The 16,178-nt window shown below is 57.3% G+C and overlaps 1 protein-coding gene across 1 annotated transcript in view; it reads right to left on the bottom strand.

Moving 5' to 3' along the window:
- Window positions 1-16,178, bottom strand: part of TNXB (tenascin XB) — a 72,650-nt gene that overhangs the window by 19,308 nt on the left and 37,164 nt on the right. The window contains exons 14-21 of the mRNA XM_054030594.1: window positions 12,963-13,250; window positions 9,846-10,136; window positions 8,700-8,993; window positions 7,310-7,597; window positions 6,295-6,582; window positions 5,180-5,470; window positions 3,867-4,160; window positions 774-1,061 (exon numbers count right to left, since the gene is read on the bottom strand). Of these exons, the coding sequence (XP_053886569.1) occupies window positions 774-1,061; window positions 3,867-4,160; window positions 5,180-5,470; window positions 6,295-6,582; window positions 7,310-7,597; window positions 8,700-8,993; window positions 9,846-10,136; window positions 12,963-13,250 (2,322 nt within the window). The remainder of the gene's footprint in view (window positions 1-773; window positions 1,062-3,866; window positions 4,161-5,179; window positions 5,471-6,294; window positions 6,583-7,309; window positions 7,598-8,699; window positions 8,994-9,845; window positions 10,137-12,962; window positions 13,251-16,178) is intronic.

The raw sequence follows: 16,178 nt of genomic DNA, 5'->3' as shown, positions 1-16,178 counted from the left end.
TCCGTAAACTCCATCCATCCCCATCCGCATCCACTCATCTCCTTATCCATCCATCCCCATCCGCATCCATCCATCTCCTTATCCATCCATCCCCATCCGCATCCATCCATCTCCTTATCCATCCATCCCCATACACATCCACTCATCTCCTTATCCATCCATCCCCATCCGCATCCATCCATCTACTTATCCATCCGCTCCATCTACTTATCCATCCGCTCCATCCCCATCCACATCCATCCATCTCCTTATCCATCCATCCCCATCCCCATCCCCATCCATTCATCTATCAATCCATGACCATCAATCCATCCATTCCCATCCATACCAGTAGACATCCATGCATCTCCTCATCCATATATCCATCCATTCCTCCCCATAGACATCCCTCCATCCATCCATCCATTAATCCACCCCCACTGACAGCCTTCCATCTACCTATCCATCCATCCATGACCATCCCCATCCATCCATCCCCACTGATCCCTATAGACAGCCATCCATGTAGCTTTTCATTCATTCATTCATTCATCTACCCCATACTCATCTATCTAGTCATTCAATCTGCTTCACACACTGTCTGTCTGTCAATCCCCCCATACACTTCCATCCACACTCCTCTATCTGTTGAATGGCCGGTAGACAGGTCATGGAGGTTGGAGTCTGGGAAGCATCTTCCCAGGAAGGTCCCCGCTGGTGGCTGCTGTCCTCAGCCACTGCAAAGCAAAGGGGGTGGGAGGGGAAGGGGCCGGAATCCCGGAAGCAGCGCTGACCTGTGGTGGCGTCGATGGAGACGGGGCCGAGGCGCTTGCGGCCGGAGATGCCGTAGAGGTTGAACTTGTATCTGTGGGACGGGGCCAGATTGGTTACAGTGACTGTGCGGGATCCCCCGTCCACGGGCTGTGCCTGGGGTTTGCCCTCCGCGTCCTTGTACTGGAGGAGGAAGGAGTCGAAGTCCCCGGCCTGGACGGTCCAGGAGAGCAGGATGGAGTCGTGAGTGACGTCAGAGGCCGAGAGCTCCCCCAGACTGGACTCAGGGGCAGGTTCCTCCTTCTGCCGTGCTGCGGTGGGAACAGAGAGAGGGGGGTGAACGATGTGGCCAGGGTCGGGGGGAGGCTCACCGGATCCTTGGGAAGCCGGATTATTCCCAGTGACAGGGGATCTGCAGAGGATTAGTGAGGGGAGGGTGCAGGGATCCCCAGGGACTGGCCCCAGGACACAGCCAAATCCTGACCCTGGAAGGAGAGGTAGGGACAGCCAGACGGACGGGGCATGTCTGCAAAGAGGATCCCACATTCCTGGGTTTCCCGCAGCCACCCTGCCTCCATGGAGGGGTCGGCCCAGAGTGACCGGCACAAACCACGGGCACAGCTGAGCTGAGACGGGAGGAGAGGGGGGAAGAGAAGAACAAACGACAGAGAAAGAGAAGGGGGTGAACCAAACCCTCCAACATCAATGGAAAGATCCCCATTGACACCCAACCAGCCCTATACACACGCGTCCATCCCCAACATCCATTTTCATTCATATCCATCCGCCTCCATTAATACCCAGTGTCTACCCATCCCTTCCCACACATCCTTCCACCAGTCATTCATCCCACACACCCATCCTTCCATCTTTTCAACCACATCCATCCTTCTACTCATCCATCTATCATTCCATCCATTCTCCGATACAGCCCTCCATCCCCATTCATCCATCCTTCTACCCTTCCATCTATCATTCAATCCGTTCCCCGATACAGCCCTCCATCCCCATTCATCCATCCTTCTACCCTTCCATCTATCATTCCATCCATTCTCCGATACAGCCCTCCATCCCCATTCATCCATTCATCCATCCTTCTACCCTTCCATCTATCATTCAATCCGTTCCCCGATACAGCCTTCCATTCCCATTCATCCATCCTTCTACCCTTCCATCTATCATTCCATCCATTCTCTGATACAGCCCTCCATCAACATTCATCCATTCATCCATCCTTCTACCCGTCCATCTATCATTCAGTCCGTTCCCCGATACAGCCCTCCATCCCCATTCATCCATCCTTCGACCCTTTCATCTATCATTCCATCCATTCCTGGATACTGCCTTCCATCCTCATTCATCCATCCTTCTACCCATCCATCTATCATTCCATCCGTTCCTCGAAACAGCCCTCCATCCCATTTCGTCCATTCATCCATCCTTCTACTCATCAGTTGATCATTCCATCCATTCCCAGATACAGCCCTCCATCCATCCACATGCATCTATCCATCCGCTCCATCCCCATCCATCACCATACACATACATCCATCTCCTTATCCATCCATCGCCATACACATACATCCATCTCCTTATCCATCCATCCCCATCCATATCCATCCAACTCCTTATCCATCCATCCCCATAGACATCCATCCATCTCCTTATCCATCCATCCCTATACGCATCCATCCATCTCATTATCCATCTATCCCCATCCACATCTATTCATCTCCTTATCCATCCATCCGAATCCACATCCATTCATCTCTCCATCCGCTCCATCCCCATCCATCTCCTTATCCATCCATCCACATCCACATCCACCCATCTCCTTATCCATCCATCCCCATACACATAGAATCATAGAATCACAGAATATCAGGGTTGTAAGGGACCTCAGGAGGTATCTAGTCCAACCCCCTGCTCAAAGCAGGACCAATTCCCAACTAAATCATCCCAGCCAGGGCTTTGTCAAGCCGCTCCTTAAAAACCTCTAAGGAAGGAGACTCCACCACCTCCCTAGGTAACGCATTCCAGTGTTTCACCACCGTCCTAGTGGAATAGTTTTTCCTAATATCCAACCTGGACCTCCCCCACTGCAACTTGAGACCATTGCTCCTTGTTCTGTCATCTGCCACCACTGAGAACAGCCGAGCTCCATCCTCTTTGGAACCCCCCTTCAGGTAGTTGAGGGCTGCTATCAAATCCCCCCTCATTCTTCTCTTCTGCAGACTAAACAATCCCAGTTCCCTCAGCCTCTCCTCATAAGTCATGTGCTCCAGACCCCTAATCATTTTTGTTGCCCTCCATTGGACATCCAACCATCTCCTTATCCATCCATCCCCATACACATCCATTCATCTCTCCATCCGCTCCATCCCCATCCGCATCCATCCATCTCATTATCCATCCGTCCCCATCCTCATCCATTCATCTCCTTAGCCATCCATCCCCATACACATCCATTCATCTCTCCATCCGCTCCATCCCCATCCGCATCCATCCATCTCATTATCCATCCGTCCCCATCCTCATCCATTCATCTCCTTATCCATCCATCCCCATAAGCAACCATCCATCTCTCCATCCGCTCCATCCCCGTCCATCCACATCCATCCATCTATCCGAATCCACATTCATTAATCTATCCATCCGCTCCATCCCCATCCGCATCCATCCATCTCCTTATCCATCCATCCCCATAAGCAACCATTCATCTATCCATCCGCTCCATCCCCATCCATTTATCTTCTTATCCATCCATCCGCCATCCATCTCCTTCTCCATCCCCATACACAGCCATTAATCAGTCTATCCATCCATGAGATCCCCTCTCTCCCTCCCTCCATCCATCCCCACCGATTTCCATACACAGACATCCATCTATCTATCTAGTCATGCATTCATCCATGCACCCCATACACATAGATCCATCTCTCTGTCTGTCTATCCACCCATCCATCCCCATCCAAACTCCTCTATCTATAGAATGGCCGGTAGACAGGTCATGGTGGTTGGAGTCTGGGAAGCGGCTGGCGGCTGCTGTCCCAACCCCACTGCAAAGCAAAGGGGGTGGGAGGGGAAGGGGCTGGCACCCCGGGAGCAGCGCTGACCTGTGGTGGCGTCGGTGGAGACGGGGCCGAGGCGCTTGCGGCCGGAGATGCCGTAGAGGTTGAACTTGTATCTGCGGGACGGGGCCAGGTTGGTTACTGTGACTGTGCGGGATCCCCCGTCCACAGGCAGCGCCTGAGGTTTGCCCTCCGCGTCCTTGTACTGGAGGAAGAAGGAGTCAAAGGTCCCCTCCTCCACGGTCCAGGAGAGGAGGGTGGAGTTGTGGGTCACACCGGAGGCTGAAAGCTTCCCCAGACGTAGCTGCGTCCCGGCTCCCTTGTCCCGCGGTACCGTGGCTGGAACAGAGAGAGGGGCACGGTGTGTGGGAACGCCTGGACAGGCAAATAGAGGCAGCCCCTGCCTGCTGGAGCAACGAGCGCAGGCTCTCTGCAGACCCAGGCAGCGTAGCCCTGGGATCGGAGCAGGAGGGCCACCCCGGTGGGGTGGGACTGATGGAGTAGAGGGCGTAGTGGGAGCAAACCCGTCAGACACTGAGTTCCTCAGGGAAAGGGGCAGAGACGTGGCTCGTGGAGCAGGGCAGGTGTGCGGGGGGGGGGGGAAGTAAGGAGCGATGGGTGGGGTGTGGGAAAGGGACAAAGAAGTAGCAGGAAAGGGGTGGGAACAGATTTGTATGACCCTCCCCCTCTCCCTCCCCCTCCCGAGGGGCTTCCCAGATCCTGAAGCCCCAGACCGAGTCTCTGGGGGCCCTGACCAATGGACGGCAGCTAACCCCGAGCCCAGCCCCAGGCCTGGTGTGGGGTGGGCACAGAGGGACTGGCCACCCCTGCTGGGCTCTGGGGAGGCGGCTGCGTGGGGCAGGTGACCTGGACTGGCAGCCCGGGGGCAGGGCCCAGCCAGCGAGGTGACGGGCGGGCGCTACCCTGGGGGGCTCCAGCTCGGGAGCTGAAGACGCAGTGGGCTCAGGGGTCCCTGCTGCGCCCCACGGAGGGGTTGGTGCTGCTCTGAGATGCCAGGTTCTCAGACACGGCAGCTCCAGCCCCGCGGTGACCAGCGTCCCCCGGAGAGGGCGCCGGCCCGGCCCGGACAAGAGCCAGCGAGCCCCAGGGCCCAGCGAGCCGGGGCCAGGCAGGAGCGGACCCTGCCCCCTGGGGGATTATGGGGGGACCCTGGTTTGACACGGTCAAAGCCACCAGGCAGCAGCACCTGTCTCAGGGCCCCCAGCCTGCGGGTGCCAGCAGGGTATGGACGTGCCAGGCGAGTCCGTGAACTGGCTCCATTCTCCACCTGTCCTATGTGTTAACCCGACCACACTGCAAAGCAAAGGGGGCGGGCGGGGAAGGGGAAAGCCACTGACCTGTGACGGCGTCGGTGGAGACGGGGCCGAGGCGCTTGCGGCCGGAGACGCCGTAGAGGTTGAACTTGTATCTGTGGGAGGGGGCCAGGTTGGTTACGATGAACGTGCGGGATCCCCCATCCACGGGCAGCGACTGGGGCTTGCTCTCCGCGTCCCGGTACTGCAGGAGGAAGGAGTCAAAGGTCCCCTCTGCGGTCCAGGAGAGCAGGGTGGAGTTGTGGGTGACGTCTGAGGCCGAGAGCTCCCCCAGGCTGGGCTGGGCAGTGGGTACCTCCTTCTGTGGTGCTGCAGCTGGAACAGAGGGGGTGTGTGTGAAGGGGGCGGCTGGAGTCAGGGTTGGGTTGCCAGGTCCTTGGGGAGTGGCTACTAATTCCTAGCCAGAGGGGATCTGCAGAGAGGATTAGCAGGGGAGGGTGCAGGGAGCCCCAGGGACCAGCCCCAGGACACAGCCGGATCCTGCTGCCGGGAAGGAGAGCTGGGGACAGACAGACGGATGGGGCATGTCTGCAAAGAGGATCCCACATTCCCAGTTCCCTGCGGTCACCCTGCCCCGTGGAGAAGTCGGCCCAGAGTGACCGGCACAAACCTCGGTGAGACCGGAGGAGAGAGGGGGAAGGAAGAACAAACGAGAGAGAAAGAGAAGGGGGTGAACCAAACCCTCCAACATCAATGGAAAAATACCCATTGACACCCATCCAGCCCCAGACACTCCTCCAAACATCCCTCCATCCTCATACGCACCCATTCATCTATCCGTCCATCCATAACTATCCCCTCCATACACATTGATGCCCATAGACAGCCATCCCTCTACCTATCCATCCATCCATCCATCCATCCATCCATCCCCATAGACATCCATTCATCCCCACCGATCCCCCTTCAGAGCCATCCATCTATCTATTCGTTCATTGATCCATGCACATCGATCCATCTGTCTAGCCACCCATCCAAACTCCTCCACCCCTGGAATGGCCGGTAGACGGGTTGTAGAGGTTGGAATCTGGGAAGCGTCTTCCCAGGAAGGTCCGGGCTGGCAGCTGTTGACTCCACCCACTGGAAAGCAAAGGGGGTGGGAAGGGAAGGAGATGGCACCCACGGGAGAAGCCGCTGACCTGTGATGGTGTCGGTGGAGACGGGGCCGAGGCGCTTGCGGCCGGAGACGCCGTAGAGGTTGAACTTGTATCTGTGGGAGGGGGCCAGGTTGGTTATGTTGACCGTGCGGGATCCCCCGTCCACGGGCAGCTCCTGGGGTTTGCCCTCCGCGTCCTTGTATTGGAGGAGGAAGGAGTCGAAGGTCCCTTCCACGGTCCAGGAGAGCAGGGTGGAGTCGTGGGTGACGTTGGAGGCTGAGAGCTCCCCAAGGCTGGGCTGGGGGGTGGGTTCCTCCTGCGGCACTGCGACTGGAACAGAGAGATGGGGGTGAAGAGCGTGGCCAGGGTTGGGGCATGTCTGGAAACAGGATCCCACATTCCCGGGTTCCCCACGGACATTCCGCCTCCCTGTCGGGGTCGGCCCATAGTGACGGGCGCAAACCTTGGTGAGAGCTGAGCTGAGACGGGAGGAGACGGGGGAACGAAGAACAAATGACAGAAATGCATCCCCCCAAACACCCATCCACTTCCGTAAACTGCATCCATCCCCATACACATCCATCCATCTCCTTGTCCATCCATCTCCATCCCCATCCATTCATTTTTCATCCACTTGATCCCCATACATCCCCATACACATCCATTGATCTATCCATCTGCTCCATCCCCATCCACCTCCTTATGCATCCATCCCCATGCACATCCATCCATCTCTCCATCCGCTCCATCCCCATCCATCCATCCCCACTGATCCCTATAGACAGCCATCCATGTAGCTTTTCATTCATTCATTCATCTACCCCTACTCATCTATCTAGTCATTCAATCTGCTTCATCCACTGTCTGTCTGTCAATCCCCCCATACACTTCCATCCACACTCCTCTATCTGTTGAATGGCCGGCAGACAGGTCATGGAGGTTGGGATCTGGGAAGCATCTTCCCAGGAAGGTCCCCGCTGGTGGCTGCTGTCTTCACCCACTGCAAAGCAAAGGGGGTGGGAGGGGAAGGGGCCGGAATCCCGGAAGCAGCGCTGACCTGTGGTGGCGTCAGTGGAGACAGGGCCGAGGCGCTTGCGGCCGGAGATGCCGTAGAGGTTGAACTTGTATCTGCGGGACGGGGCCAGGTTGGTTACAGTGACTGTGCGGGATCCCCCGTCCACGGGCTGTGCCTGGGGTTTGCCCTCCGCGTCCTTGTACTGGAGGAGGAAGGAGTCGAAGTCCCCGGCCTGGACGGTCCAGGAGAGCAGGATGGAGTCGTGAGTGACGTCAGAGGCCGAGAGCTCCCCCAGACTGGACTCAGGGGCGGGTTCCGCCTTCCGCCGCGCTGCGGTGGGAACAGAGAGAGGGGGGTGAAGGGTGCAGCCAGGGTGGGGGGAGGCTCACCGGATCCTTGGGAAGCCGGATTATTCCCAGCGAGAGGGGATCTGCAGAGAGGATTAGTGGGGGGAGGGTGCAGGGAGCCCCAGGGACTGGCCCCAGGACACAGCCAAATCCTGACCCTGGAAGGGAGAGGTAGGGACAGCCAGACGGACGGGGCATGTCTGCAAAGAGGATCCCACATTCCTGGGTTCCCCACAGCCACCCTGCCTCCATGGAGGGGTCGGCCCAGAGTGACCGGCACAAACCACGGGCACAGCTGAGCTGAGACGGGAGGAGAGGGGGGAAGAGAAGAACGAGAAAAAAGAGAAGGGGGTGAATCAAACCCTCCAACATCAATGGAAAGATCCCCATTGACACCCAACCAGCCTTATACACACGCGTCCATCCCCAACATCCATTTTCATTCATATCCATCCGCCTCCATTAATACCCAGTGTCTACCCATCCCTTCCCACACATCCTTCCACCAGTCATTCATCCCACACACCCATCCTTCCATCTTTTCAACCACATCCATCCTTCTACTCATCCATCTATCATTCCATCCATTCTCCGATACAGCCCTCCATCCCCATTCATCCATCCTTCTACCCTTCCATCTATCATTCCATCCGTTCCTGGAAATAGCCCTCCATCCCCATTCATCCATCCTTCTAACCTTCCATCTATCATTTCATCCATTCCCGGATACAGCCCTTCATCCCCATTCATCCATCCTTCTACCCGTCCATTTATCATTCCATCAGTTCCCAGATACAGCCCTCCATCCCCATTCATCCATTCATCCATCCTTCTACCCATCCATCCATCATTCCTTCCGTTCCCCAATACAGGCCTCCATCCATCTACACACCCGCTCTGCCCAGCCATCCATTCACACCCCTACTTTCATCTGTTGAATGATGAGTAGCCAGGGTCATAGACACCTGAGGCTTGGAAGTGTCTTGCTGGGATGGTCCCGGAGCATTGTCCAACGTCCCCACCACACTGCAAAGCCAAGCAGGGTACAAAGGGAAGGAGCTGGCGCTCCAGGCGCAACTGCTGACCTGTGACGGCGTCGGTGGAGACGGGGCCGAGGCGCTTGCGGCCAGAGACGCCGTAGAGGTTGAACTTGTATCTGCGGGACGGGGCCAGGTTGGTGACTGTGACCGTGCGGGATCCCCCATCCACAGGCAGCGCCTGGGGTTTGCCCTCCGCGTCCTTGTACTGCAGGAGGAAGGAGTCCAAGTTCCCGGCCTGGACAGTCCAGGAGAGCAGGATGGAGTCGTGGGTGATGTCGGAAGCCGAGAGCTCCCCCAGGCTGGGCTGGGCGGTGGGTACCTCCTCCGTCGGCGCCGCAGCTGGAACAGAGCGGGGGGTTAAGGGTGCAGATCACTGTCTGGCATAAAAGGAAACTATTGTAGGGAAGAGAAAGCAGAAGAGTGGAGAAAAAATAAAGACTCAAAAACACCCGAAAGAAAAAATGAATGAGGAAGGAGGGGAAACGTCTGAGGAAACGAAAGAGAGAAAAGGGGGAAGCAGCAAAGGAAGAAAGAGGAAGGAAAGTGGAGGAAAGAATCCGAGGGAAGTGGGGAGACAGAGAGAGAGCTCAGGAAGGGAAGGGGAGAATGAAAGCATGAGAGGGAGGAAACAGAAGAATGATGGGTAAGGAACATTGAATAAACAGCGTAGAGGAAGGAAAGGAGAGAACTGGATGGAGCAGATGGACAGAGAGTGAAAGCGGAGGAGAAAGAGATATGAGGAGTAGCTTGGGCACGGAAAGGGGGAGAGAAGGGGAGGTTCCCTAGATTCAGAGATGATAGACAGAGAGGCAAAGAACGGGGAGGCAGAAAGAAAGGTACAAACCAGCCAGAAGGTAGAAGCAGGACAGTGGAGGAGATAAAAGAAGGACATTGGATGGACAAAAGGTAGAAGGGGGAAGAAAGAGCCAGTTGCGTGAGATTGAGAGACGCTGAAGGCAGAAAGGGAGAGAAGGTGGAAGGAGACGGCACATGGAAGGAGAAGGAGGACGCAGCCCCGGACCCTGGGGACAGGTTGGAGGCCGGGTGGGTCAGCACAGACAGACACACAGCGCACGCCCATGCTGTGGGCTGTAGCGATGAGCAAGGGCACACGCGGCACCGGAAAGAGACGTGAAGGTCGAGGAGCCAGAGCGGCCGAGGAGACCCAGGCATGTGGGTGCAGCCGCTGACCTGTGGTGGCGTCGGTGGAGACGGGGCCGAGGCGCTTGCGGCCGGAGACGCCGTAGAGGTTGAACTTGTATCTGTGGGACGGAGCCAGGTCATGGAGGTGGAGCGAGCGCAGGGCACCATCCACAGGCAGCGCCCGGGAGTTGCCCTCTGCGTCCCGGTACTGGAGGATGAAGGAGTCGAATGTCCCCCCCTCCACAGTCCAGGAGAGGTCGATGGAGTCGTGGGCTGCGTTGGCCGCCGAGAGCTCACCTAGACGGAGCGGCATCCCAACTGCCTCCTCCGACAGTGCCACTGCTGGAAGAGAGATTGGGGGTGAGGGGCATGAGTCCAATGAGGGACAATGAACCAGAGAGAGCAGGGGCAGGGCATGCCGGGGGCTTCGCCCCATTTCCCAGGGACCTGCAGGGAGTGAAAAGTTAAGTGGGGAGGTCACAAGACAGCAAAAAGGAGAAATGGGACCTGGAGACGGGGCCTGGGTGTATCCTGAATGGGAGAGATGGATAGATGGATGGAGATGTGGGTACATGATGGAGATGGATGGATGCAGTGGATGGATGGATGGATGCTGTGGGTGGATGGATGGATGGATGGATGCTGGGGATGGATGGAGGTGTGGGTACATGTTGGAAGTGGATGGATGGCTGGATGCTGTGGGTGGATGGATGGATGGATGGATGCTGGGGACGGATGGAGGTGTGGGTACATGTTGGAGACGGATGGATGCTGTGGGTGGATGGATGGATGGATGGATGGATGCTGGGGACGGATGGATGGAGGTGTGGGTACATGATGGAGATGGATGGATGCAGTGGATGGATGGATGCTGGGGACAGATGGATGGATGGATGGATGGATGGATGAAGGTGTGGGTACATGCTCCGCCCACCCTTCCCCCGTCCCGATACACCTCCGCCCACCCTTCCCCGTCCCGCCATCCGTCTCGATACACCTCCGCCCACCCTTCCCCCATCCCTCCCTCCATCCCGATACACCTCCGCCCACCCTTCCCCCGTCCCTCCCTCCATCCTGATACACCTCCGCCCACCCTTCCCCCGTCCCCCCCATCCGTCCCGACACACCTCCGCCCACTCTTCCCCTGTCCCTCCCTCCATCCCGAAACACCTCCGCCCACCCTTCCCCCGTCCCTCCATCCATCCCAATACACCTCCGCTCACCCTTCCCCCGTCCCTCCATCCGTCCTGATACACCTCCGCCCACCCTTCCCCCATCCCTCCCTCCATCCCGATACACCTCCGCCCACCCTCCCCCGTCCCTCCCTCCATCCCGATACACCTCCGCCCACCCTTCCCCCGTCCCTCCCTCCATCCCGATACACCTCCGCCCACCCTCCCCCATCCCTCCCTCCATCCCGATACACCTCCGCCCACCCTCCCCTGTCCCTCCCTCCATCCCGATACACCTCCGCCCACCCTCCCCCGTCCCTCCCTCCATCCCGATACACCTCCGCCCACCCTTCCCCCGTCCCTCCATCCATCCCGATACACCTCCGCCCACCCTTCCCCCGTCCCTCCATCCATCCCGATACACCTCCGCTCACCCTTCCCCGTCCCTCCCTCCATCCCGATACACCTCCGCTCACCCTTCCCCCTCCCTCCATCCATCCCGATACACCTCCGCCCACCCTCCCCCGTCCCTCCCTCCATCCCGATACACCTCCGCCCACCCTTCCCCCGTCCCTCCATCCATCCCAATACACCTCCGCCCACCCTTCCCCCGTCCCTCCCTCCATCCTGATACACCTCCGCCCACCCTTCCCCCTCCCTCCCTCCATCCTGATACACCTCCGCTCACCCTTCCCCCGTCCCTCCATCCGTCCCGATACACCTCCGCCCACCCTTCCCCCATCCCTCCCTCCATCCCAATACACCTCCGCCCACCCTCCCCCGTCCCTCCCTCCATCCCGATACACCTCCGCCCACCCTTCCCCCGTCCCTCCATCCTGATACACCTCCGCCCACCCTTCCCCCTCCCTCCCTCCATCCCGATACACCTCCGCCCACCCTTCCCCCGTCCCTCCCTCCATCCTGATACACCTCCACCCACCCTTCCCCCTCCCTCCCTCCATCCCGATACACCTCCGCTCACCCTTCCCCCGTCCCTCCATCCGTCCCGATACACCTCCGCCCACCCTTCCCCCTCCCTCCCTCCATCCCGATACACCTCCGCCCACCCTTCCCCCGTCCCTCCCTCCATCCCGATACACCTCCGCCCACCCTTCCCCCGTCCCTCCCTCCATCCCGATACACCTCCGCCCACACTTCCCCCGTCCCTCCCTCCATCCCGATACACCTCCGCCCACCCTTCCCCCTCCCTCCCTCCATCCCGATACACCTCCGCCCACCCTTCCCCCGTCCCTCCCTCCATCCCGATACACCTCCGCCCACCCTTCCCCCGTCCCTCCCTCCATCCCGATACACCTCCGCCCACCCTTCCCCCGTCCCTCCCTCCATCCCGATACACCTCCGCTCACCCTCCCCCGTCCCTCCCTCCATCCCGATACACCTCCGCCCACCCTCCCCCGTCCCTCCCTCCATCCCGATACACCTCCGCCCACCCTTCCCCCGTCCCTCCATCCATCCCGATACACCTCCGCTCACCCTTCCCCCGTCCCTCCATCAATCCCGATACACCTCCGCTCACCCTCCCCCGTCCCTCCATCCGTCACAGTACACCTCTGCCAACCCTTCCTGCTGTCCATTCTCATACACATACACCTGCCCACCCATCCATTCTAATTCACATCTGTCTTCCCACCTGTCCTTCTGTCCGTCCATCCATCCATCCCCATAAATATCCATTCCTCTACTTATTCATACATCTTCATCTACCCCTACAGACAGTCATCCATCTACCTATTCATTCAGTCATCCCTCCCTATACACAAGTATCGATTCACTCAACCTGCCCCATGTACATCCACACCCCCACCGAGCCAGCCAGCCAGCCACTCTCTCTTGCTGGCCATCTGCTTGTGAAGGCTGGAGGATTGGACTCATCTCCCTCGGAAGGTCCCAGCCCAGGGGTCGGTGTCTCTGACACTGCAAAGCAAAGGGGGTGGGAGGGGAAGGGGCCAGGATTCTTGGAGCAGCTGCTGACCTGTGACGGCGTCAGTGGAGACAGGGCCGAGGCGCTTGCGGCCGGAGACGCCGTAGAGGTTGAACTTGTATCTGCGGGACGGGGCCAGGTTGGTTACAGTGACTGTGCGGGATCCCCCGTCCACGGGCAGTGCCTGGGGTTTGCCCTCCGCGTCCTTGAACTGGAGGAGGAAGGAGTCGAAGTCCCCGGCCTGGACGGTCCAGGAGAGCAGGGTGGAGTTGTGGGTGACGTCAGAGGCCGAGAGCTCCCCCAGGCTGGGCTGGGGGGCAGGTTCCTCCTTCTGCCGCGCTGTGGTGGGAACAGAGAGAGGGGGGTGAAGGCCATATCCAGGGTTGGGGGCAGCTTTCCCGGTTCTTGGGGGGCTTGATTATTCCTAACCAGAGGGGATCTGCAGAGAGGATCAGCAGGGGAGGGTGCAGGGAGCCCCAGTGACCAGCCCCAGGACACAGCCGGATCCTGCTGCTGGGAAGGAGAGCTGGGGACAGACAGACGGATGGTGCATGTCTGCAAAGAGGATCCCACATTCCCAGTTCCCCACGGTCATCCCGCCCCATGGAGGGTGTGACGTTATGAGTGCAATATAATATCTCATTGAAAGGTGACAGGGCCAGCAAGAGTTAATTAACTCCCAGACGGACCTGACCCAGGGCCGAACTTTAAAGGCTGGTTAGGAAGATCTGTAAATGAACAGAGCTTTGAAATGCAGCCGGCATTGTTAGAGAGAGAAGGGGAGATGTTTGCTCAGGTCTTATGATGTAAGCAAACAAGTCTTGTCTATTGCTATGATTCAAAGATCAAAAAAAGGAATATTAACATTTAGGAAGACACTTGTGTGAAATAGTATTATTCTCTATATTAATTATTATTATTATCATCTCTTTGGAAGGTTGTGGTAACCTGGATCTGAACTGTTTAATGGATAAATTATCCTGGGCTAATTGTCAGGATGTTTGTTGTTTTCTCAGGCCAAAAGGCTGCTGGAAATGTATAAAAATCCTGGGACACAATCCTGCTTCATCTCAGACAGATCTGCTTTGGGTTTCAAGAGGGGGAAACCTTAAGCCATAAGGATTGAGATCCCCAGTCACTGACTGGAGCCACCCTGAATATGGACATTGGACTATAACCTCTGGACTATTTCTAAAAGGACTTTTGGAAACTACAAGCTCATCTCTGCTGTGTCTGAACCTCAAGAATTGAATTCAAGTCTGTCTGTATATTGATCTTTTAACCAACACTCTCGCGCTTTTCTTTTTTAATAAATTTTAGTTTAGTTAATAAGAATTGGCTGTAGTGTGTATTTTGGGTAAGATCTAAGTTATCATTTGACCTGGGTCTAGGACCGATCCTTTGGGGTTGGAAGAACCTTTTCTTTTATATGATGAGAGAAGATTTTCAGTAATCATCATCATATCTGACGTGTGTCTGGACGGAGGCCTGAGGCTGGGCACTTTAAGGGAACTGCGTTGTTTGGACGTCTGAGTAACCAGTGAGGTAACACAGAGGCTGTTTTGGGCTGGTTGGGAAATCTAAGTATTGGAATAACCACCAGCGTTTGGGGTTTGTCTGCCCCGGTCTGTTTGCAGTTCACCCTAATTGAGTGACCTCAGCTGGCTCCCAGGGCACCTTCATCACAGAGGGGTCACCCCGGCACAAATCATTGTGAGAGCTGAGCTGGGGGGGGGCAGAGAGAGAGGGGGGAAGGAAGAACAAAGGAGAGAGAAAGAGAAGGGGCTGAACCAAAGCCTCCAACGTCAATGGAAAGATCCCCAGTGACACCCAACCAGCCCCACAGGGGCCTGGAGCACCCATGGAAAAAATTAGTGGGTTCTCAGCACCCACCGGCAGTAAGCTCCTCCCCATCCCCCCCAGCACCTCCCACCCGCTGTGATCAGCTGTTCTGTGGCGTACAGGAGGCGGTGGGGGGAGGGGGAGGAGCTCAGGAGAGGGGGGTGGGCCTGGCGGGAAGAGGTGGGACGGGGCGGAGCGGGGGTGGGAAAAGGCGGGGTGGGGGTGTGTGGAAGGGGTTGAGCATCCATCGATCTGTGCGTCCACACAGACACCTGTTCCTTTCCATGTATCCGACACGTCTCACCATCAGTGCCATCCATCCCACGCATCGTTCCATCCCTCCTCTGAGCCACATGCCCATCCATCCACCCACCTACCAATCCGTCCCCATACACCCCATAACACACAGCCATCCACCCACCTACCAATCCGTCCCCATACACCCCATAACACACAGCCATCCACCCACCTACCAATCCGTCCCCATAACACACAGCCATCCACCCACCTACCAATCCGTCCCCATACACCCCATAACACACAGCCATCCACCCACCTACCAATCCATCCCCATACACCCCATAACACACAGCCATCCACCCACCTACCAATCCATCCCCATACACCCCATAACACACAGCCATCCACCCACCTACCAATCCGTCCCCATACACCCCATAACACACAGCCATCCACCCACCTACCAATCCGTCCCCATAACACACAGCCATCCACCCACCTACCAATCCGTCCCCATACACCCCATAACACACAGCCATCCACCCACCTACCAATCCATCCCCATACACCCCATAACACACAGCCATCCACCCACCTACCAATCCATCCCCATACACCCCATAACACACAGCCATCCACCCACCTACCAATCCGTCCCCATAACACACAGCCATCCACCCACCTACCAATCCGTCCCCATACACCCCATAACACACAGCCATCCACCCACCTACCAATCCATCCCCATACACCCCATAACACACAGCCATCCATCCACCTACCAATCCGTCCCCATACACCCCATAACACACAGCACTCCACCCACCTACCAATCCGTCCCCATAACACACAGCCATCCACCCACCTACCAATCCGTCCCCATACACCCCATAACACACAGCCATCCACCCACCTACCAATCCATCCCCATACACCCCATAACACACAGCCATCCACCCACCTACCAATCCGTCCCCATAACACACAGCCATCCACCCACCTACCAATCCATCCCCATACACCCATAACACACAGCCATCCACTCACCTACCAATCCATCCCCATACACCCCATAACACACAGCCATCCACCCACCTACCAATCCGTCCCCATAACACACAGCCATCCACCTACCAATCCGTCCCCATACACCCCATAACACACAGCCATCCACCCATCTACCTA

This window comes from Malaclemys terrapin, chromosome 5 (assembly GCF_027887155.1).
Source record: "Malaclemys terrapin pileata isolate rMalTer1 chromosome 5, rMalTer1.hap1, whole genome shotgun sequence".
NCBI lineage: Eukaryota > Metazoa > Chordata > Testudines > Emydidae > Malaclemys > Malaclemys terrapin.
The sequence above is the reverse complement of the archived record's forward strand: the minus strand, read 5'-3'. Positions and strand labels throughout refer to the sequence as shown.